Here is a 24,981-nt window from a genome sequence, read left to right on the forward strand (position 1 = left end):
ATCCCATTCATTATATGTAAATCACATTCCAAGCACCTGAAATTCCAAATGAATTCTTTCAATGGTATTCTGCGCTTCTCACAGAGCCAAACCACCACCAGCAACACATAGTTCAAATTATGATAATATAGATATGACATAAAACTGCAAGATATAGGAGCAGAATCAGGCCATTTGGCCCATCAAGTCTGCTCCACCATTTCATCAGGGCTGATCCAATTTTCCTCTCAGCCCCAATCTCCTGCCTTCTCCTTGTGCCCTGAGCAATGAAAAATCTATCAACCACTGCCTTAAATATGCATAAAGACTTGGCCTCCACAGCTGCCTGTGGTAAAAGAAATCATTTTTGTGAGTCTCTTTTGAGCCCTTTACAGTTTAAGCACATCCTTTCTCAGATAAAAGGCCAAAAACTGCTCACAGTACTCCAAATGAGGCCTCACCAATGCTTTATAAAGTCTCAACATTACATCCTTGCTTTTATATTCCAGTCCTCTTGAAATGAATGCTGACATCTCATTTGCCTTCCACACTATAGACTCAAACTGCAAATTAACCTTTGGGGAATCTTGTGCAAGGACTCCCAAATCCCTTTGCACCTTGTTTTTTTTTTAAAAAAATATTTTCTCTCCATTTAGGAAATAGTCAACTCTTTCATTTCTTCGAGCAAAGTGCATGAACATACCTTCTCAACACTGTATTCCATCTGTCATTTCTTTGTCCATTCTCCTAATCTGTCTGAGTCCTTCTGTGGCGCCTCTCTACTTCCTCAAAACTACCTGCCCATCCACCTATCTTCATATCACCTGCAAACTTTTCAACAAAGCCATAAATTCCGTCATCCAATCATTAACATATGACGTAAAAAGAATCAGTCCCAACAGACACCCCTGGGAACACAGGCAGCCAACCAGAAAAGGCAACCTTTATTTCCACACTTTGCCTCTTGTCGATCAGCCACTGCTTTATCCATGTTAGAATCTTTCCTGTAATACTAAGAGCTCATAGCTTGTTGAGCAGCCTCATGTGTGGCACCTTGTCAAAGGCCTTCTGAAAATCCAAGAACACAACATCAACCAATTCCCCTTTGTATATCCTGCTTGTTATTTCTTCAAATAATTCAAATGGATTTGTCAGATTTAATCATGATTTCTTTTAAGGAAATCATGCTGACTATTAGTCTATTTTATAATAATCATGTGCCTCCAAGTACCCTGAGACCTCATCCTTAACAAAGGACTCCATCATCTTCCCAACCAATGAGGTCAGACTAACTGACATATAGTTTTCTTTTTTCAGCTTCTCTCCCTTCTTGAAGGGCAGAGTCACATTTGCAATTTTCAAGACTTCCAGAACTGTGTCCAACATTTGTCTCTCAATCACCATCAGAGCAAGTCTTTTGGGGAGTTTGTTGTGTATGTATCAGTTGTCATGTCTCTGACCTATCAATAGAAACCATATTTCTGAAGTACTTCATGGGGCTACCTTAAGGAAGCACCAATCTTGCCTTATTTATCCAGCCAAACACAAAGCCCCTCTGTTCTCTTTGACCTTGTCATGGCAACTGACCTGCTGGATCATGCCTTTACTCCATAAACCATGTTCCAAATTAACTTTGCAAATATCAATTTTTAACATACAGAGCCAGCTAGTCACTGTACTACCATAAATGGATTCTTGTCACTCCACAGAACTTTCATATTAAGAATAGGTTAAAGCTCTATACTTGACCGCATCTTGTTTCCTTACTGTTTTAGAGTTTTGGGATGGTTTAATTGACCATGCAGCACTTCTAAGCATACATCTTCTGTTTCTTTTTAATCAGCTCTTTTTAAAATTAAGCCAAACCATTCACACACTTGCCACCTTGATAAATCATGCGCTGAGTTTTTAATCCAATGTCCTATTTGGTTTTGCAACATTTCCAGCAACTGTCTAACCACAACACTAACCTATTCAAACTCTACATACCTTTGACTTAACCCAATCCTCACAGCCCTCTCTAATATACACCAGTTCTCCAGACATGATAAACAGCAACCATTCTGCCATTCTGTAAACAATCCCACATTTATCCTTGTGAGTCAACTAGACCAGTTCCCAAAAAATACGTAAATGTTCATTATGACCTATAAACATATCCTGAAACTCGTTCTAAACTGTGCTTACAATTTCCTCCATCTCTTTCCGTCCTTAACTATTAGTTTTCTGACTCAGACACAATGCACTCTGGGCCAGCTCCAACGGGTGAACTCTTAATCATTTTAAGCATATTTACAATGAACTATCTTCTCACAACTTACTTCTTTGCAATACTCCTAATCTCTCTTTCCTGGCCAGCTGTCTTACTCTTTGCATCTGTTTGTGAAGTGCCTTGGGTCATTTTTTTTAATTAAAAGTGCTATTTAAATGCAAGTTGCTTTCAGAACTATCATTTTGAATGAAATTTCTAATTCATTGTCAAATTATGCTCAACACTTAAAATTGAAATTACAAACCCAAGTCCCAAAACCCAAGATGAAATGATAATATGCTAACCCACTGTGCCATTTGTTCCCTCAAGCAATATCCTTTAATTAAAATCTTTATTTGAGTGGGATATATTATGTTATTAACTCCTCAAATCACAATTTTTCAAAATGCAACTTGCCAAAGTGTGAAAATTCATTCCTTGGTCATCTCATACTTAAATACACATTAATTATACTGCTGGTATACTCACTACCAATAAGCACGTGTTAAAATTACAGTTTAACATTGCTTGAGAAAGAAATTTCACATTTTCTATGTAGCAAGTCAGAATGATGTTCAAGAAGATATCAAGATAAATCATCCTTGATCTCTGCCCTTAGTGAAAAAATATGGTTTGTATGTCATCTAGCCAGATCTGTCCATACACAAGTACATTGAGATAACACAAAGAGAAACAGAAACAGAATATTGCATTAGAGCTACAGAGAAAGTGCAGTGGTCTTAGATTAATAAAGTGCACAAGTCACGATAAAGTAGATTGAGGGTCAAGCATTCATCTCCACTCTATAAAAGTCTGTTGAAGAATCTTATAACAACAGGATGGAAACTGTTCTTGAGCTTGGAGGTAGGAGTATTGTACCCTTTATCTGAAGGAAGGGGGATGGGTGCAGAAGATGAGAGGATGACAGGATAAGGTGGTCCTTAATTATGGTGGCTGCTAGCCCAGTGCAGTGGTTAGGGTAGACTGTCGACAGGCTGGGCTGTATTCACAACTCTACAATTTCTTGAAGTATAGGGCAGAGCAACACACACAAAATGTAACTGAACAGGTCAGGCAGCATGGATGGGAACAAACAGTCAAAGTTTTGGGCCAAGACTCTTCATCATGTCTAACAAACTTAGTGATTCTCAAGAAGTTATACAGGTAAAATGCTGGTGAGTTGGTTCTCCTCAATCTCCGAATAAAAATACAACTATATAACGACGAGATGAGGAATGATATCTTAATTTAAAATATCTTTGGAGTAAGAATTTTTTTTGTCCGAAAAACCCTTGGAGGCCGAATTCATGAATATATTCAAAGCTGAAGTAAATAGATTTTAAGTCATTTAACAATACTCTTAAGGATTATAGGGATGGAGTAGGAGAGTAGAGTTAAGGAATGTTGAATCAGTCATGATCTTGGTGAAAAGCAGAGCTTTTGAGGGACCGAATGGACTTTTCTTGCTTCCATTTCTTAAGGCCTTGTATCAAGCAGGAAAACCGTACAGGTGTTAACACCAAAACCAGAGTTAATTGCATGGGCTGAATGGCTTCCTGCTGTACATTAAGCCTCTGATTAAGTGCAGAAACCAGTCCAATTTTAGAACAGATGAAAATATTTAGTTTTGGCTTCTAGATGATAGAGTTTCTTGAACTCCGAAGATCCATGAAACAGCAGGTTTGCACCTCAAAGGTCCACAAAACAATAGTTTGCACCACAAGAGACCAATTGATCAATCATATCAGGCTCCTTGCGAAAGCAATATGCAGCTAATCACATTTCCTTATGATCCCCATACTCCTACAGCTTTCCCTACTTCGCATATTTAGTCAATTTTCATTTAAAAGATGCTATAGTCTGTGTGTTAATTAACTCCTATGGTAAAGCATTCCACGCACCAAGAAAACTCTGTAGAAAGGTTTCATCCTACTCTCCTAGAGATCATTTTAAATTGAGTAACTCCTCCCTCACAGAACCAAGCATAGAAATAGAGACGGCAAGATTGACGGACAGCACCTCACTCAATCCCAATGTTATTATTGGTGCTGTGGCACACACGAGAGCACATTACTGGAAAAATGATAGAAAAAGCAGCCACATGACCAGAGGTTATGGGAACTAATCTCAAACAGAAACTCTGCGGATGCTCAAAACCCAAAGCAACATCCACAAACTGCTGGAGGAACTCAGCAGGTCCGGCAGCACCAATGGAGATGAATAAACAGCCAACATTTCAGGCAGAGACCCTTCTTCAGGAACTACCCTTTTTATTTTCTTCCTGAAGAATAAAAATCAAAGACCTTTTTCCACCACGTTATATATTTTGCGAGAAATTGCTCAATTTAAATAAACCCATGATGAGGGGTGATATGGACTTTGTCACATTGCACACCACCTGTCAGATTGCAGTTCAAGCCACATTCTTTGGTGATAGTATCAGTAGATGCTTATGTCAAGAGCAAGCATACTCTTGTCCTTTATCTACATGCACATACTTTCCAGTGGCTGTCCAGTTAATTCCATATCCTGCCTCCTTAACTTGGGGTCACTGAAATGTATTTCATTACCCTCCTATTACTGGTACCAGTTAGCATAATCCTCCACTCATATATGTTTGCCTTTCATCAACTTGGGAAGGTGGGAAAAAGGTTTAAATATTTTGAACATTTTTGTTTTGTGTGGATTTTGTTAACAGATCAGGGAAAAAAAAATCAGTATTCATTAAAGGAAAGTATGATATTGTGGGAAAAAACAAGCAAAATACTGCAGACTCTCACTTAATAGGATTATTTCCTATTGGTTGCATACTTTCTACCATCGTTAGAGTAAGGAGGAAACATAAATACGAATGAGACACAGAATTTGGACTCAGAAGACCTTGCTTCCTTTGCCGCAAGCTTATTTGCACTGCTGCCTCTGTTCAGCTGAAAGAAAGCCATTTGTTCCGTGTGTGTTCATCCAAATAATCCAAGAATAATCACTACTTTCCCTCAAGCTGAACTCGTTTTCTAAATTTGAGGTCAGATTTTGATATAGGTGAAGAAGAGGTTATCCCTTTAATCTTCTGTTTCCAGATCTTGAAAAAGGAAAAGAACTTTCGGCACTGATCTGGCTCTTTTGACCAGATTCACTGCTCCAAAAAGTTGTAATGGATTCACAATTTTCTTATATCCATGCATTATTGCTTTCCTGCAACTTTTGTATTGTTTATTTAATGGGAAAATATGTAAGTATGAAATATTGGAGGTTTTTTGATGAAAAATATATTCCCAGCATCACTGGTGTGATAGCCACATTTTATAGCCCTGGTACGGAATCTGTCAAAAATTCCAAGAAATCCCAAACTGACACCCAAGACTTACTTCCAACTACTTACATAGAACAGAACAGGAATAGACATAAAGTGTGATTCATGCAGATACCCATTTTAGCATTCCATGAAACACTTATGAATTACCTCCAAAGCCCTACCTGGATGTCCATTTTTAATGATTGTCACCAGCTGCATAAGGAGTTTTCTCATTCATGCCTACATTTGCCTTCCACTTTGTTTTGTGTCCAGTTGAAAATTAACTTCTAAGCATATAGACTTCTTATAATCTTGTATCGCTTTAAGGTTTTCTGAGCCCTAGCTTCTGCAGTCGTTCCCAAATATATTAAGGCTCCAATGTGTTGAGTAGATCAGCCTAATCCGTCTATTAATCTTCCCCCTTCTTTTGGCTTTGAATATGTATTAACCTTGTGCTTCAAGTGACTAAAAATAGATTCTGTAACTTGATGCATGTGACACAATGAAATGAAGCAAGATAGCAAGGATTACAGGAAGGGCAGAGGTCACATAATGGATTGACAGGATTTCTGACAGGAACTGAAACCAGGATAAGCTTTTCCTCCCATTCACGAACTACTGTATATTAATTTCAAAAACGTACTTGTTATGTGCACTTGAACCAAGGAAAATAAGCAAACTGCTGAAATAACTTAGCAGGTCCAGCATTGAGTATGGAGGGAAAGGAATTATTAATGTTTTGGGTCCCTGCTCATCACCCTCCACCAGCCTGTCTACACCTTCACTCATCTGCTTCTTTCCTTTTGTCTGTTTTCATAGTTCACCAAAGGGCCATTTCTGTGCCGTACTGTATATGAAATGTTAAATACCAGAGGGCATAGATTGAAGGTTAGAGGGTGAAAGTAGAAATGTGATGCACAAGGCAACTTTTCTTTGCATGTCGAAGTAATGTCCGAAACATGCTGCTGGGAAGGTGATATTAACAGCAATGTTTAAAAGGCGAATACAGACTGGTGAACAAGAAGGGAATGGAGGATGGACCAGATGGAATTAGTTTAATTTGGCATCAGGGTCAGCACAGACATGGTGGGCAAAGGTCCCTGCCTTGCACTGCGCTATTCTATGTTCTACCTCTCACCCACCTGCCCCTGTCTCTCATCTCCCCCAGCCTAGCTGGGACTTCAGCCCATCATCCCTCACTTCTCCTCAGTCCACTTATCACCTACTGGCGGCTCCTGTCTCATTCTTCTCCCTCTGCTCTCTATACCACTTTTAGCTCCAGCTTCCAGCATCCATGACCTTGTGTCTCCACGTAAAGTAAGGCTTTGCACACCCTTTAAGATTTAGATTTTTTTCTGACTTTACCACTGTATTAAAGAAAACAAGCTCTGCCAATTTGCATACAGCAACAGTTTATACCACGAGGAAAAACCTCAAAACCACGTTATGATCATTTTGGGGAAATTATCACCAAATTAAATTTAACCACATTAACCACAAATGCAATTTAAATACATGCAGGCTTAATCTCACCTTGTCCTAACCAATATTGTACAACACAACTCGTATCTGACACATCCATCAGTTTAAGGAGACTAAATTAACTTCAAATTTAGGCAAAATGAACTGCAAACAAGATCCACCACTGAAAACATTTGACACAATCTAAAGCAATCGTTGTCTGTTCTATTCTGGTGAGTGACCACAGCTGTAACATATAAATTTTAACTTGCTGGGCTTTGCATCATTTTAATCATTCATAATAATTGCTTTGAATGGCATTGTTTATGGAGCGGAGACATTATCTTACTTGTTCTAAATTCATATATCTCTGTGACATGTTACAAATCAGAATATACTCAGTACATCATGACAGCTCTTAACAGTCACTGCACCTGTTATTTCTCAGTAAATTCTTTCAGTACCACTCCATTCTATATTAATACCATTTTATTTCTAGGTCCGGAAATTGAGATAAGTAATAAATTAAATGGGCGTTCATAAATAAAGGAATACGTGCAGAGAAAATGCTCTGTTGCAGAACAACTATGGCCAGGAATATAGTGTGAGCTCCCTAAATATAAAAAATGATATAACTGCCAAGACCTAGCCAGACCTTTCTTCACAGAAGCCTTGAGTGATTGGCAGACAATTTAAAAAAATATATGCTATGCCTTTTCTTAAATTCCTGTAACCAGCTTGCTGAATATTCACAATTACTTTCAATTTACAGTTCATCATGACAGATCTTGTTTGTTTCATGATCAGTGTACCATGAAGCAGCATATGTTCACTCTGACTGTCAAATCCACTTTGTCAATACACGATTGAGATCTTCATTTTTTGCTTTCTGCAATGTGCATCTATTTTTCATTAACTTCTGTTCATTACATACGCAAGGTCACATCTCAGAACTGCCTGTGGTGCACAGAGTTCTGTGCATTGCCTGGGAACCTTCCCAGCACCTGGTGGAATTTTCCATTTGTGATGTCATGCAGCACTCTAAAAACATTTTGGCTTTTGGAGGTTTTTAGATTTTGGAATTTTGGATAAGGGTTACTTAATTAAATATTAGGCTCGTAATACAGGTTAAGTCATAGATTTGCATAATAAGAGAGTAATAGAGCACAGAAATAGTCTCATTAGCCCACTGAGTCTGCATTTATTCATCATAATTATGCAAACAACATCAAGGTGCATTTTTATGAATTCAGAATAAAATTGCTTTACACCTTTTTATTAATGGTAAGCATCTGCATATATTTTCAAATTATTAATTGTATTATGCCCGAACAAAATTTGCAAGCAAAAAGGAATTTGGCTATGTACCACTTGACTATGAGAGAAACAAGGTCATAATATTCAAACTAGCTGGCAGAGTGCAGCAGGCTGAAGGGGCTGTTTCTTAGCTGTACAGTTCCTGTTCCAACAGTAAGCTGCTTGCTTGACACACCAGATCCCAGGCATTAATCTGTGTTATCATTATCACTGTGATATTTGGAAACAAAAAATATAAACCACAAAGTCTAATAACTAAATGATTTCAATTTGGTCAAAATCTAAATATTACATGATGATTCTGAATTAATTCAATTTCTATTACTTTACATTTAAGATTCAAAAGACCACATGGCTGTTACTCTTTGGATAATTTTGCTTCCATTTCTACCAGCTCTGGCATTAACAATACCAATTAACAATTAAAAGATGTTCCTTTGCAACAGGCAACATTTGTTCATGCCACTGATTCTACTAAGGTACACAAAACAGAGCAGTTCAGATCCCATTAGTGTTCTTCATTGCTTCTTAGATTTTCTGGAGGCTAAATTGAGAAGCTTTTGAAAGTGGGTGATGAGATAGTGTTATCCAATTAACCCTCAATCATTGGTTGTAATGCTGGCTACACACCAGCTTCATGTTGCTTGCCTATTGCATAATCATTACATAGTGCTAAGTTCACCGTATATTGGTTTCATGTCAGGTTCAGTACAGCTATTACCCATCAACCATCAGGTTGTTAAACCAAAGGGGTTATCTTCACTCAATTTCACTTGCCCCATCACTGAAATGTTTCCACAAACTATGGACGCACATTCAAGGACTCTTCATAGAAACATAGAAAATAGGTGCAGGAGTAGGCCATTTGGCCCTTCGAGTCTGCACGGCCATTCAGTATGATCATGGCTGATCATCCAACTCAAAACCCTGTACCTGCTTTCTCTCCATACCCCCTGATCCCTTTAGCCACAAGGGCCATATCTAACTTCATCTTAAATATAGCCAATGAACCGGCCTCAACTGTTTCCTGTGGCAGAGAATTCCACAGATTCACCACTTTCTGTGTGAAGAAGTTTTTCCTCATCTCAGTCCTAAAAGGCTTCCCCTTTATCCTTAAACTGTGACCCCTCATTCTGGACTTCCCCAACATCGGAAACAATCTTCCTGCATCTAGCCTGTCCAATCCATTTAGAATTTTATATGTTTAAATAAGATCCCCCCTCAATCTTCTAAATTCCAGTGAGTATAAGCCTAGTCGATCCAGTCTTTCTTCATATGAAAGTCCTGCCATCCCAGGAATCAATCTGGTGGACCTTCTCTGTATTCCCTCTATGGCAAGAATGTCTTTCCTCAGATTAGGGGACCAAAACTGCACGCAATACTCTAGGTGCAGTCTCACCAAGGCCTTGTACAACTGCAGTAGAACCTCCCTGCTCCTGTACTCAAATTCTTTTGCTATGAATGCCAACATACCATTTGGCTTTTTCACCGCCTGCAGTACCTGCATGCCCACCTTCAATGACTGGTGTACAATGACACCCAGGTCTCGTTGCATCTCCCCTTTTCCTAATCGGCCACCGTTCAGATAATAATCTGTTTTCCTGTTCTTGCAACCAAAGTGGATAACCTCATATTTATCCACATTAATTTGCATCTGCCATGAATTTGCCCACTCACCTAACCTATCCAAGTCACCCTGCATCCTCTTAGCATCCTCCTCACAGCTAACACCGCTGCCCAGCTTCATGTCATCCGCAAACTTGGAGATGCTGCATTTAATTCCCTCGTCTAAATCATTAATATATATTGTAAACAACTGGGGTCCCAGCACTGAGCCTTGCGGTACACCACTAGTCACTGCCTGCCATTCTGAAAAGGTCCAGTTTACTCCCATTCTTTGCTTCCTGTCTACCAACCAATTCTCTATCCACATCAATACCATACCCCCAATACTGTGTGCTTTAAGTTTGCACACTAATCTCCTGTGTGAGACCTTGTCAAAAGCCTTTTGAAAATCTAAATATACCACATCCACTGGCTCTCCTCTATCCACTCTACTAGTTACATCTTCAAAAAATTCCATAAGATTCGTCAGACATGATTTTCCTTTCACAAATCCATGCTGACTTTGTCCGATGATTTCACCTCTTTCCAAATGTGCTGTTATCACATCTTTGATAACTGACTCTAGCATTTTCCCCACCACCGATGTCAGACTAACCGGTCTATAATTTCCGGGTTTCTCTCTTCCTCCTTTTTAAAAAGTGGGGTTACCTTAGCCACCCTCCAATCCTCAGGAACTAATCCAGAATCTGAGGAGTTTTGAAAAATTATCACTAATGCATCCACTATTTCTTGGGCTACTTCCTTAAGCACTCTGGGATGCAGACCATCTGGCCCTGGGGATTTATCTGCCTTTAATCCCTTCAATTTACCTAACACCAATTCCCTACTAACATGCATTTCCCTCAATTCCTCCATCTCACTAGACCCTTGGTCCCTGGTCCCTTACTATTTCCGGAAGATTATTTATGTCCTCCTTAGTGAAGACAGAACCAAAGTAGTTATTCAATTGGTCTGTCATGTCTTTGTTCCCTATGATCAATTCACCTGTTTCTGACTGTAAAGGACCTACATTTGTTTTGACCAATCTTTTTCTTTTCACATATCTATAAAAGCTTTTGCAGTCAGTTTTTATGTTCCCTGCCAGTTTTCTCTCATAATCTTTTTTCCCTTTCCTTAAGCCCTTTGTCCTCCTCTGCTGGTCTCTGAATTTCTCCCAGTCCTCAGGTGTACCGCTTTTTGCTAATTTATATGTTTCTTCTTTGGACTTGATACTATCCCTAATTTCCCTTGATAGCCATGGGTGCACTACCTTCTCTGATTTATTCTTTTGCCAAACTGGGATGAACGATTGTTGTAGTTCATCCATACGATCTTTAAATCCTTGCCATTGCATATCCACCATCAACCCTTTAAGAATCATTTGCCAGTCTATCTTAGGTAATTCACGTATCATACCTTCAAAGTTACCCTTCATTAAGTTCAGAACCTTTGTTTCTGAATTAACTATGTCACTCTCCATCTTAATGAAGAATTCCACCATATTATGGTTACTCTTACCCAAGGGGCCTCGCACGACAAGGTTGCAAACTAACCCTTCCTCATTGCTCAATACCCAATCTAGAATGGCCTGCTCTCTAGTTGGTTCCTCGACATGTTGGTTCAGAAAACCATCCCGCATACAGTCCAAGAAATCCTCTTCCTCAGCACCCTTGCCGATTTGGTTCATCCAATCTATATGTAGATTGAAGCCACCCATCCTTTATTATACGCATTTCTAATTTCCTGTTTAATGCCATCCCCAACCTCACTACTACTGTTAGGTGGCCTGTACACAACTCCCACCAGCGTTTTCTGCCCCTTAGTGTTATGCAGCTCTACCCATATCGATTCCACATCCTCCAGGCTAATGTCCTTCCCTTCTATTGTGTTAATCTCCTCTCTAACCAGCAATGCTACCCCACCTCCTTTTCTTTCCTGAATATTGAATATCCCTGGATGTTGAGCTCCCATTCTTGGTCACCCTGGAGCCATGTCTCTATGATCCCAACTATATCATATTCTTTAATAACTATCTGCACATTCAATTCATCCACCTTGTTACGAATGCTCCTCGCATTGACACACAAAGCCTTCAGGCTTGTTTTTACAACACTCTTAGCCCTTATACAATTATGTTGAAAAGTGGCTCTTTGTGCTTTTTGCCCTGGATTTGCCTGCCTGGCACTTTTACTTTTCACCTTACTACTTTTTGCTTCTACCCTCATTTTACACCCCTCTGTCTCTCTGCACTTGTTCCCATCCCCCTGCCACATTAGTTTAAAGCCTCCTGAACAGCAGTAGCAAACACTCAGCCTAGGTAGGACATTGGTTCCAGTCCAGCCCAGGTGCAGACCATCCTGTTTAGACTGGTCCCACCTCCCCCGGAACTGGTTCCAACGCCCCAGAAATTTGAATCCCTCCCCCTTACACTATTTTTCAAGCCACGTATTCATCTGAAATATCCTCCTATTTCTACTCTGACTAGCACGTGGCACTGGTAGTAATCCAGAGATTATTACCTTTGTGGTCCTACTTTTTAGTTTATCTCCTACTCCCGAAATTCATCTTGTAGCACTTCATCCTGTTTTTTACCTATATCGTTGGTACCTATATGCACCACAACCACTGGCTGTTCACCCTCCCGTTCCAGAATGTCCTGCAGCTGCTCAGAGACACCCTTGACCCTTGCACCAGGGAGGCAACATACCATCCTGGAGTCTTGTTTGCAGCCGCAGAAATGCCTATCTCTTCCCCTTACAATCAAATCCCCTATCACTATAGCTCTCCCATTCCTTTTCATTCCCTCCTGTGCCGCAGAGCCACCCATGGTGCAATGAACTCGGCTGCTGCTGCCTTCCCCTAATGAGACATCTCCCCGAACAGTATCCAAAACAGTATATCTGTTTAGGAGGGAGATGACCTCAGGGGACTCCTGCACTACCTGCCTACTGCTACGCTGTCTAGTGGCCACCCCTTCCCTTTCTGCCTGTGTAGCCTTTACCTGCGGTGTGGCCAACTCACTGATCGTGCTATTCATGACTTTCTCAGCTTCGCTGATGCTCCAATATGAATCCAATCCAAACACTCAATGCGGTCTGCCGGAAGCTGCAGTTGGACACACTTCCTGCACACATAGTCATCAGGGACACTGGAAGTATCCCTGATTTCCCACATGCTACAGGATGAACAAACCACGGGGCCGATCTCAGCTGCCATGACCTACCCAATACTTGCCTCAACTTTTGAAACTTCCTCTTTTGAAAGGAACTTACCCGGCCTTACCTCATTTGGAGTGAAGCTCGTCCTCTGCCTTTTTTCGTCGAAGCCTCTCGAGTCAAAGTCTCAAATCTCCACTCCTTCACAGGCTGCTTTCATCTCTTGTTCTCAATATTTATTGTTTGTTTATTTATTATTAATATTTCTATCTTTTTGTATTTGCAGTTTGTTGTCTTTTGCACACTGGTTGAATGCCCAAGATGGTACAGCCTTTCATTGGTTCCATTATGGCTATTATTCTATTACAGATTTACTGAGCATGTCTGCAAGAAAACGAATCTCAGGGCTATATATGGTGACATATGTACTTTGATAATAAATTTACTTTGAACTTTGAACAAAAGGGGCCAAATATCATAAGTGACTAGTGCCAATTGAAGCTAGCTGGCACAAATTACAGCCAATCTTGTACTCCTAGACATCTGAAACTCACTCAGTCTTGGGAAACCTTGAAGAACAACACCACAAAAGGGAGACATAGCTTCAAAATCTTTGGACGTGACATTAAAGGTCTTCGCAGAGAAGCAGAATATAAGAATGATGTTGGAGTGGGCCAGGGTTAGAGAAGAAAACTTTGGCCCAACAGGCTTCACTCTAAGAGTTCTTCTGCGTTGTTCGGAATCATTTATTTTGATTATAAAACTTAGGCTAGATAGGTTACAACAAAAGCATAACAACTTTGGTGAGAAGAGACCGAGGAAATGATCAAGGAAACTGTGAAACTCAAAAGGTTTCAGAAAGAAGGAGCAAGTAGGCTTTCCTTGTTGTAGTCTATAAATCCTTGGGCCTTATTCAGTGTAGGGAGGATGATAGTTAGGGTGATGGAACAGTCCTCCTGTAAGATGTGAGATTTCAGAGTACACAACAGTCTCCCAAATGACTATATCTACGGGAAGGGCATCCAACTTTAGCTGCTCACTGACTAGGTAAAGAAACAAGAGACAGAACTAGGAAAGAGTCTGGCATGGATAGCAGAGTGGCTGACACCCAGGAGGCAGTGAGTGGGAATAAAAGAGACCTTTTCTGGTTGGCTGCCTGATGGAATACATCCTCAGGTTATTGAGAGGTAAGAGAAGAGATATCTAGGGCCTTGACCATTATGCTTGTGACCTCTCTAGCCAGGGGTGATAAGTCAGTGGACTGGTAAGTGGCTAATGTTGTTCCATTAATCGAGAAGGGCAGCAGGGATAATCCTGGAAACCATAGGCTAGTGAGTCTAACATCAATGGCACAGAAGTTCTGGAGAGAATTCTGAGGATAGGATTTATGAGCATTTGGAAAACCATAGCCTAATTATGATGTGCCAACATGGCTTAATGCAGGACAAGTCTTGTCTTACTAACTTGAGTTTTCTGAAGTGGTGAAGATAATTGATGAAGGTCGAGCTCTGAATGTTGTCTACATGGATTTTAGTAAGGCATGTGACAAGATCCCTTATGGGAGGTTTATGCAGAAGATTAAGATTCATGGGATTCATAGTAAATTGGCCATTTGGATTCAGAACTGGCTGATCCATAGAAGACAGAGGGTAGTAATCAAATGGGACTTATTCTACCATGATTAGTCTGTGATTAGTGGTGTTCTGCAGGGATCCGTACTGGGAACTCTGCTGTTAGTGATGTACTGCATATAAATGATCAGATTGAAAATGTAGATGGGTGGGTTACTAAGTTTGTAGATGATACGAAGATTGGTGGATAGCGTAAAAGATTGGCAAAGCTTACAGTGGGACATAGATGAGCTGCAGATATGGGCGGAGAAATGGCAAACAGAGCTCAACCAGGCCAAACGTGAAGTGTTGCACCTTTGTAGGTCCAATATACACAGTGCACTGTTCAGTGTTGATGAGCAGAGGGATCTTGGGGTCCAAATTCTTAGCTCCCCGAATGTGACTACAGAGGTTGACAGGGTGGTTAAGAAGGCATATGGTATGTTTGCCTTTATTAGTTGAGGCATTGAGTTCAAAAGTCAGCAAGTTATGTTGCAGCTTATAAAACTCTAGTTATGCTGCATGTAAAGTATTCCATACAGTTTTGGTCTTCCCATTATAGGAAAGATGTTGAGGTTTTTTTTAAGAGGGTACTGAAGATTACAGTACATATGCTATCATGAGAAGATAGACAAACTGCAGTTGTTTTCTCTGGAGTGGTGAAAGCTGAGGGAAGATCCGATAAAGGTTTATGAGATTGAGTGGCTTTGATAGAGTAGACAGACAGGGTTGAAATGTCTAATAACAGAAGGCATGCACTTAAGGTGAGAGGGGGTAAGTTCAAAGGGGATATGAGGGGCAAGTTTTATTTTCTTTTACACAGAGAGAGATGGGTGCCTGAAATTTGCTGCCTGGTGTGGTGGTAGAGGCAGACAGATACATGAGAATCTTTATGAGACATTTAGATGGATACACGAATGTAAAGGAAATGGATGGAAATGGTCATTGTGTAGGCAGAGAGGATTAGTTTAGTTGGTTATTTGATCACCGATTGAATTGGTTCAGCACAGCACTGTGGGCTGAAGGGCCTGTTCTTGTGTTGTGCTGTTTTATGTTTAATGCACTATATGCACAATTCAGAGGTGGTCAGGATGACCACTGCACATGAACAGTGAAGCAGTGGGTAAAGGCTTGTGGCCTGGTGAATGATCAGACTCAACGGAACTCAATGCTTGCTCTGAACATGACCAAAGTCAGCAGTCTGCTATCATCTCCAACCAAATGTATCAAATAAAGACCAAACACATAAACGCATCACAGCCCCCTCCCCACATTTTGCTAACCATGATCGGTACCTTATACATTCAGCCATGATCTCCACAACACCCAAACACTGGATAGTATTCACAAGTATCTCTCTCCCCACTCTCTCTATCGCCGTACAGAATGCTGGAAAATTACAAACAGCAGTTAGTTAGCTGGGAAAATGTGACTGGATCTCTGAAGGACATTGCCAACCTTAATTGGACCTGTCATTGCAGACGCAGTCCAAAAAATGTTGCATGTCACCCCCAACTTTCCACTCCTCCCAATGCATGAAACTCTTTACTCATCCCACTCTCCCATTGCCTCCAAGAGTACCACAACCTTGCCGTGGTTGGGAGGATTGAGTGCCTCAATGACCCAAAGAGCTAAGTTGGTCGGAGTCAGGGCTTTATTCTTTGTCTCTTTTTTGGGTCATCCAAACAGGTAGAGGATAGACTAAGAGTGGTCCATCGGTCCCCCAAGTTCAAGGGTTTAACTCAGTGCTAACAACCCTGACTGGTAAAACAAAATTGTTATGGAAACAGCAATGGAGGCTCCTTCTCCATTTGAGTGTGAGAGTATTCCAGAGTCTCTACCTGGAGCTTGCATGACTGACAGTAGTGAAAAATCACGCACTTGTTACTATCCACACCCCCCAGAACCAGATCATGTGTTGTTCTCTTTTCAGATGACCAAGGGATGAAAGAACAAAGAGTCAGAGGTTAAACCATCCATCAGTTAGTCAATTCATTAAGCTGCACTTTGTACTCTCTTATTGGGAGATCAAGTACAATTGTCCTGCATCAGGACAGAAGGAAACAGCAGCACAGATGCCCAGAAGTTGAAAGCTGCTGCAGATGGGTATCTATAGATAACAACTGATAAGTAAGCACATTAAAATACACCCTGAGGTGTTCCACAATGACTGATTACAACATTAAGGACAACATCAGCGGGCTTTACATGGAATTTGAAGCCTATCATGTGGTGAACATAGAAGACTTGCACTTTGCACTCAAATTATTTTCCTTTCGTGATCCTCTTTGCAAGAACCTAACAAAACATTGCAAAATCTTTCCCCAGTGCTCCTAACTGCATAGTTACCTCATGCCCTCATGTGGCTGCAGAAGTATCCCAGTCAAGACTGCCTAGAAATGTAACAGTTTGATGTCCTCAGATAATTCTGAGAGTTGTTTGAAATTTTTAACTCATTGAAAAGTATTTACAACATTTTTGAAATGAACAAGATATTGGGGAGACCAACATTGTGCTGATAGATAAAAGTGTGTTGGAGAAAGATGTGGATTTTCCTGCTGCAAGTGTCAGGTGGCAAGCATCAAATTAGCTTGTCACCTCATGATACGGCCATCTTGTGTACTTCCCATAAGCAGAAGTTGTGAACACTGCACAACTTCACCAAATTATCATCTTTTTTAATCAGAAACCCTATTGCAACTGCTTCAGCATACACCAAATCTGCGAGGCAGAGTTTTGCTACCTCCTGCTTTGATTCTATACTGGAATTTAATTTAAAAATTCAGAGTGCTAATAGCATTGCTTTCCGAAACAGTACAGTCCTATATATAGGACAAATAATGGTGGTGTTTATTTTTTGTGTTTCTCAAATATATGTTTTTAAACTTGGTGATTATAGCCCTCACGGTTTCCAAATTTAAGATGATGCAAACATTATAATTTTGCAATGTGTTATGAAAGTTCTTACAGATGATTCTGGGCAAGATTGTTGGATTACTTTATTGTGGAAGTGTACTTCAGTTGCAATTTTCTTTGATCCTGTTTCATACTGCAGCAATCTAATTCATGTCACATTAGCAACAACACCATTCTTTTATTTAATAAAGCTGAATATAGCACTTACCTCTGAATACCACACAGGAGCTTACCTTGATGCAGAGTCACAAGTGGAGATGTAAGGCAGCTGCCTTCAGGAAGCAGGAAGGTTTAAAGTAGGGTTTGAAAAGTTGAGTTCACAGAGGAAATTCCGGAGCTAAAGAATGTTAACAGCTGTGTCTTCAGATGCAAAAGAGAAGAACATTTGCCACATGTCATGGCATTACAAAGGTTTCCCCTCTGTGTGTGTGTGTCTCTCTCTCTCTCTCTGATTTCTTTCTTATTACAGTACAGAGAATGAATTTACTCAGCCCTTACTGGACGTCAGCACAGTAATTCCATTGGGCATCTTTCCCTCTCCCCTCAACTCATCTTGGGTCTTTACCTGTAACCTGCACCAATGGAGAATTTATAAATAAGCTATGAACTTACTAGCACATTTTATACAAAAACATAAATACAAACAGTACAAGGAGGAGTCGTCAAGGCACTATGCTTCAGACACAGCAGTTCACAAGGTGTTGCTCACCACTGCACCTTCCACCACTACAGGAAATGACCTTTTCAGATGAGTCTGCACAATTCATTGTTGCAGTCATACCCAGCATGATATGGGTACTTCTGATCACAATACTGCAGGTCATAGTTCAAGCTATCTGAATTAGAAAGAGACCTTCTGGGTTATGAAATAATTACCCTCCCAAAAATAAGTAAGACTCGTACGTGTCTGCATGCATTGCACTTGTTTGCAGAGAAAGAATGAGTATGTGGAAGGAACAAAACAAGAAAGCAGAAAAATAAGGAACAATGGAATAGCAAAGAAAAGGCATGGGAAGATATTCAAGAATCTTATGGAACAGGAAAACAGAACATGGGTAATTGTTGCAGTTTTAGACCCAATAGCTACAGTATGAGAGTAGCTGGTTTAACTACTTGTTGTGGAGCACATACAAAATGCCCAAAGAAGGGATAAAACAAACGTAAAGCAAATTGTAATATATTAAATTAAACATTTTTAAAAAGTAAAATGATTATTTGAAGCACACTACCGTTCATTAATTAAATTCATAATTAGAGGACAATAAAGTCTTTCCTTTTAGTCAAGTGGAGTTACCTTTTCAAAACAAGCAGAAAAATATAAGGAACAATGGAATACATAGTAATGTTTTTGTTTTGAATGAGATAATTCCACTTGACTAAAAGAAAAAATACGCTAAAGATTTATTTTCCTCTACTTATGAACTTAATTATTGAATAGTAGCATGCTTTCAATTAATTATTTTACTTTAAAAATGTTTTATTCTAGTTTTTTTTAAAAAAATGTACCTTAACATCAGAAACATTTAAAACAATGAAAAAACCTGTCTGGAGGAAGCTGTCAAATGCCACCGGAGGAGCGCTAGGGTCAGGGCTTAAATTTCTGTGACTCTTGGGTGAGGCATACTTTGCCTCACTGAATAACGACTGAATAGAAGCTTCCGATTTCCTGTTGTGCCTCAGCAGGTAAACATCACTACCAAAGTAGCCGAGAGACCCAATCCAGGGTGCAGGTCATATCAAGAATAGCAAGCTCCAATGAATGAGATAACACGACCAAACACTTATGAGCGACGACAATGACTTGGATACTTTGAATAGCTATGATAAGTTAAGTATTTAAAGTATTATTTCCCTAAGAATCAAATCAACTGTTCTTGCAAATGAGTACACAATCCACCTTTAATGCGCCACATGTTTCAGATTGATTAATTTGCAGCATACATCTTCAGGGATCTAAGGTTCCATTGTTTTTTTGGTGCGTCAGAGCAGGAGGGATGAAAGGAGGGGGGTGGCATTACTAGTCAGGGAAATTGTCACGGCAGTGCTCAGTTAGGACAGACTGAAGAACTTGTTTAGTGAGGCATTATGGGTGGAACTGAGAAATAAGAAACGTATGACCATGTCAATGAGGCTATACTACAGACCATCCAACAGTCCTAGGGATTTAAAGGAACAAATAGAGAGATCTGCAGAGAGATCGCAGACTATTGGAAAAAAATATCAGGTTATTGTGGTAGGTAATTCTAACTTTCCATATATTGACTGGGACTCCCATAGATTAAAAGGATGAGATGGGATAGAGTTTGTCAAATGTGTTCAGGAAAGTTTCCTTAATCAGTATGTAGAAGTCCCAACAAGAGAGTGTGTGATACTTGATCTGCCATTAGGCAGGTGACAGAAGTTTCTGTGGGGGCACAATGCAATTAGTTTCAAAGTAAATATGTAAAAAGATAGGCCTGGTCCACAGGTTGAGAATCTAATTTGGAGAAAGGCCAATTTCTGATGGTATCAGAAAGGATCTGGACAGGTTGTTTTCTGGCAAAAGTGTAGTTGATAAGTGGGAAGCCTTCAAAAGTAAAATTTTATAGTACAAAGCTTGAATGTTCCTGTCAGAATAAAAGGTAAAGATAGCAGGTGTAGGGAACCTTGGTTTTCAAGAGATATTGAGGCTCTGGTTAAGAAGGGAAAAAAAAAAAGAGGTGCCTAGCAGGTATAGGCAAGTAGAAACAAATGGGTGTTTATGGAATATAAAAATGCAAGAGAACACTTAAGAAAGACATCAGGAGGGCTAAAAGGAAGGCATGAGGTTGCCCTAGCAGACAAGGTGAATGAGAATCCCAAGGAATTCTGCAGATATTTTAAAAGCAAAAGGATTGCAAGGGACAAAATTGGTCCTCTGGAAGATCAGAATGGTAATCCATCAGTGAAGCCAAGAGATGGGGGAGATCTTAAATAATTGTTTTTTGCATCTGCAATTACTCTGTAGATGGACACAGAGTCTATAGAAGTGTGGCAAATTAGGGTGGATAAATCCCCAGGGTCTGACAAGGTATGCCCTCGGACCATGCGGAAAGTCCAGAAATTGTCAGGGCCATAGCAGAAATATTTAAACCATTCTTCATGACACGTGAGTTATCAGAGGATTGGAGGATGGCCAAAGTTATTCTGCTGTTCAAGGAAGGCAGTAAAATAAACTAGCATATTACAGGCTGGTGAGCTTGACATCAGCCGAGGGAAAGTTATTGGAAGGTATTCAGAGGAACTGGATACATAAGTATTTCGATAACATGGACTCATTAAGGATAATAAGCATGGCTTTGTGTGTGGTAGGTCATGTCTAACCAATCATATAGAGTTTTTCGAGGAAGTTACAAGGAAAGTTGATGAAGGCAAGGCAGTGGATGTTGTCTACGTGGACTTTCGCAAGGCATTTGACAAGGTTCCATCTGGGAGATTGGTCAAGAAGATTCAGTTGCTCGACATTCAAGATGAGGTAGTATATTGGATTAGACATTGGCTTTATGGGAGAGGCCAGTGAGTGGTAGTAAATGGTTGCATTTCTGACTAGAGGCCTGTGATTAGCAGAGTATCGCAGGAATTGGTGCTCGGTCTGTTGTTTGTCATCTAGATCAACAATATTGATGATAATGTAGCTAGCTGGATCAACAAATTTGCTGTTGGCACAATGATTGGGAGCCATCATGGCTTGCAGTGGGATCCTTATCACCTACAAAAACGGGCTGAAAATGACAGATAGAATATAATGCAGCTATGTGTAAGGAGTTGCACTTCTGTAGAACCAACTAGGGTAGGTAGAGTTAGCAGTAGGGCATTGAGGAGTGTGGTAGAACTAAAGGATTGGGGATTTTTTTTTGAAAGAGGCATCACAGCAGATAGGGTCACAAAGAAAGCTTTTGGCACATTGGCCTTCAAAAATCAAAGTATTGACTCCAGGAGATGGGGTGTTATGTTGAAGTTGTATAAGGTGTTGGTGAGGCCTATTTTGGAGCATTGTGTGAAGCTTTGGTCACCTCCCTACAGGAAAAATGTAAATAAGGTTGAAAGAGTACAGAGTAAATTTACAAGGATGTGACTGGAACTGGAGGACATGAGTTACAAGGAAAGATTGAATAGGTTAGGACTTTATTCTTTGGAATGTAAAAGATTGAGGGGAGATTTGTTTGAGGTATATAAAATTATGAGGGGTATAGATGGGGTAAATGCAAGCAGGTTTTTCCACTGAGATTGGGTGGGACTACAACCAGAGGTCATGGGTTAAAGATGAAAGATAAAAAGTCTAAGGGGAAACATGAGGGGAACTATCTTCACTCAGAGGGTCGTGGGATGAGCTGCTAGCACAAGTGGTGCATGCAAGCTTGATTTCAACTCTGAAGAGAAGTTTGGATCAGGACACGGATGGTAGGTGCATGGAGGGCTACGGTCCTGGTGTAGGTCGATGGAAGTCGGCAGTTTAAATGATTTGGCATGGACTAGATAGGCCGAAGGCCCTGTTTTGTAGCAGTACTTTTCTATGGCTCTATGACAACTGTTAGTTTCATTTGAGTTTTGAAACCTGCCAAATCTGATCTAATGGAGACATAAGCAACGGCAGAAACTGGAACGTGGAGCAAAAGTGCTGGAGGAACTCAGCAGGTCAAGCGGCATCGGTGGAAGCAAGTTAAGGCCACGCATCATGATTGAGAGTGCAGAGGGAAGTTAGTCACTGGAAATCAGTATGAATCCAGAGCTGAGGAAAGTCCCAGGCATGAAGTTTTCTCATGATCACGGACATTGATTTCCCTAACTTCTGGTAAGTTCTACCCCTCTCTCCTCCTTTCTTTTTCCATTCTGGATTCTGGTCACTCCTCCTCTCCTGCTCATCACCTCCTTTTGGTTCTCCTCTTCTTTCCTCTTCTGGCATGGTCCACTGTTCTCTATTGTTAGATTCCCTCTTCTTCAGCCTTTTATCTCTTCTACCTATCCCCTCCCAGTTTCTAACTTCATCCTCTCTCACCCACCCATCTCCCCCCCCCCCCCCACTGCCCAATCTGGACTCACCCATCACCTACCAGCTTCTACTCATTTGCATCTCCTCCACATTCTGTCTTCTGCCCCTTTCTTTACAGTCCTGTTTAAAGGTCTCAGCCTGACTTGCTGAGTTCCTCCACCATTTTGTGCTTGTTGCACATGAAATTTGCTCAACTGGTACCATTTTACCACCAAAACAAAATCAGAAAAGCAGGAGCAGCTGGTTTTATGAACTCATACAAGTTTTCTGCCACTCCTCCTTGACAGATAGACTGGAGGATCAGCAAAAGAATGTTTCAAGGTCTGGAATGTGGCCGTTATGCTTGTCAAAATACATGTTTAAACTTCGAAAGATCTTGAGTCGACAATCAGAGGTGCAAAAACAGCCTCCCACATTGCTTGGCTGCTGTCTGCAGCTTGCACTGGAATGGAGAAAAGATATTTGGTTTGTTTTGGCATGTTAGACTGATTTGTCCCGTTAAGTGCAATGACTCAACGTGACCCAAGTCTCTTCGGCTACTATGATTAACACAGAGATACAAGTCAGAATGACTAATCTTACATTGTGGCTGCATTCTTCAAAATCTGCACCCTGAAGCAATGCATTCCTAAAGCACAAGTATATCTTCAGATGGGTCAGGCAAGAAACGGAATATGCCTAAACTGAAGCTCAAACTTGTGTCTCAGTTTTTATATCATGTTTGGGCAAATTTAGTCAAAACAGACGGCAAAGTGTTGCCAAATTACAATGGGGAGGGGTTTACCCCCACCATTTTCATTTCCTCTTTTGTGATTAGATGGATTGATAATCTAGTACTCCACTAAATGTCAGGATCAGCCAAGTTTTTTAAAAATTCTGGCTAATTGGGTAACACCAGGACCAGTATATTTTGGCCCAATTAAGCAGCTATCCCAATTAGCCAAGTTTCATGGAATTAATTAAAAAGGTATAAAAAAGACAATACTATTCAACTGAATGGTTAATTGTGTATTAAAATGAAATACAGAACAAATTAGAACACTACTTCAGTAATATAAAACCATATTAGTTATCAACAGAGGAATTCATTCATTGTACACTGTTGTGGTTTGATTGACTGTAAATGAACAGAATCAGTAGATACTTACTGTAGATAATAGAATGCCTTCATACAATACTTTTGATAACTGCATCCTCCAAATCTTTATTTTCATTGTAATATTCCACATGATTAATGATGCTTTCAAATTCTTTGTAGTTCCAAACTTGAAGAAATGAAATCATTTCATTTTTTCTCCCAGCTGTTTCTTGTATCTCCAAGACCAAATGCTTGAAATTGGGAGACTGTTGCCGAAGAGTTTCTAACTAGCATCAATCGTGTGTGCTTGTGAGGCCGTTCTTCAAGGAGATTCTTCTAATAATGTTTCCAGTATAAAGGCCTGTTTGTGTGCCTGATAAAAAATTCAGTATCACCAGCTTCAGTGTTTCCCAGTGACTTTGATCTCAGTTCAAACATTTGGCGACTCATCCAGGGTACGTTTGTGGTCTATAACGTAGCCAGTGGGGTATTTTTTAAGACTAGTACTCACACTTAGATCCATTCAGGTCAGTGACCATGGGATCATGAAGTATCATAAACACAGCGGGGGGGGGGGGGGGGTGTCCTATTGAACTCAAGCAAGGTCAGGTTGAGAACCCTGATGACCCAAGCCAGCCCTTGACTTTGATACCCATGGGGAGAAGCACAGCATTTTATCAGAGCTGCCCTCACTTAAGGTCACCTGCAGGGATACAGAATTCAGCAGCAGGCTTGAGGAAATGATTGAAATTCACCAGATCCACCTCAAAGATGTGCATGTGCTGATAGAAGTGAAGTGCCCAAGGAATATGTGGGAAAGTACGGCAGAATGGTACATGGGCAACCACTGGGAACGCCAGCAATAATAAGAGATATCGTTTCTTTTAAGGGGAAGTGATGCAGCCACTGGGGCGAGGTGAGAGTAACTGGGGAACGATAATGTCATTGGTTCAGAGAGCTAATGAGCCAGCCATAGATTATGTGGAATAAAATTATCATACTTACGAGGTTGGACTCAGTCTTCCTGAAAATGCTGAACTCAGCCCAACAGGAAGGTTTGGATTTGGCGAGAGTGGTGCAATTGATCTACTCCACAACACTGTCATGGGCTGGTGAGATAGAACAGAGGGGAATGAGAAGCTGTAAAGTAGCTGTAGTAGATGTAGCTACGGATGGCTGAAGGAGATGATTTGTTACAGCTGTGGCTTCTCAGACTATGGTTGGAGGAGGCAGTGTCCTGAAAAGAGAGGACGGTGTGAGAATCACCCACCAAAGCAGGCAGAATCCACAGCAGCAACCCCTCTTTCCA

At 40.5% G+C, this 24,981-nt stretch overlaps 1 protein-coding gene across 7 annotated transcripts in view; it reads right to left on the reverse strand.

Moving 5' to 3' along the window:
* The window catches only part of schip1 (schwannomin interacting protein 1), a 175,679-nt gene that overhangs the window by 111,897 nt on the left and 38,801 nt on the right, over nt 1–24,981 (reverse strand). Inside the window, exon 1 of one of the 7 annotated variants that reach the window (XM_059947341.1) lies at nt 5,705–5,731. The exons of the other annotated variants lie outside the window; for them this stretch is intronic. Coding sequence (XP_059803324.1) covers nt 5,705–5,716 — 12 coding nt within the window. The 5' untranslated portion in view covers nt 5,717–5,731. Of the gene's footprint in view, nt 1–5,704; nt 5,732–24,981 lie in introns of those variants that run through there. 7 annotated transcript variants of the gene reach the window in all.

The sequence above is a fragment of the Hypanus sabinus genome, chromosome 2, assembly GCF_030144855.1.
Source record: "Hypanus sabinus isolate sHypSab1 chromosome 2, sHypSab1.hap1, whole genome shotgun sequence".
NCBI lineage: Eukaryota > Metazoa > Chordata > Chondrichthyes > Myliobatiformes > Dasyatidae > Hypanus > Hypanus sabinus.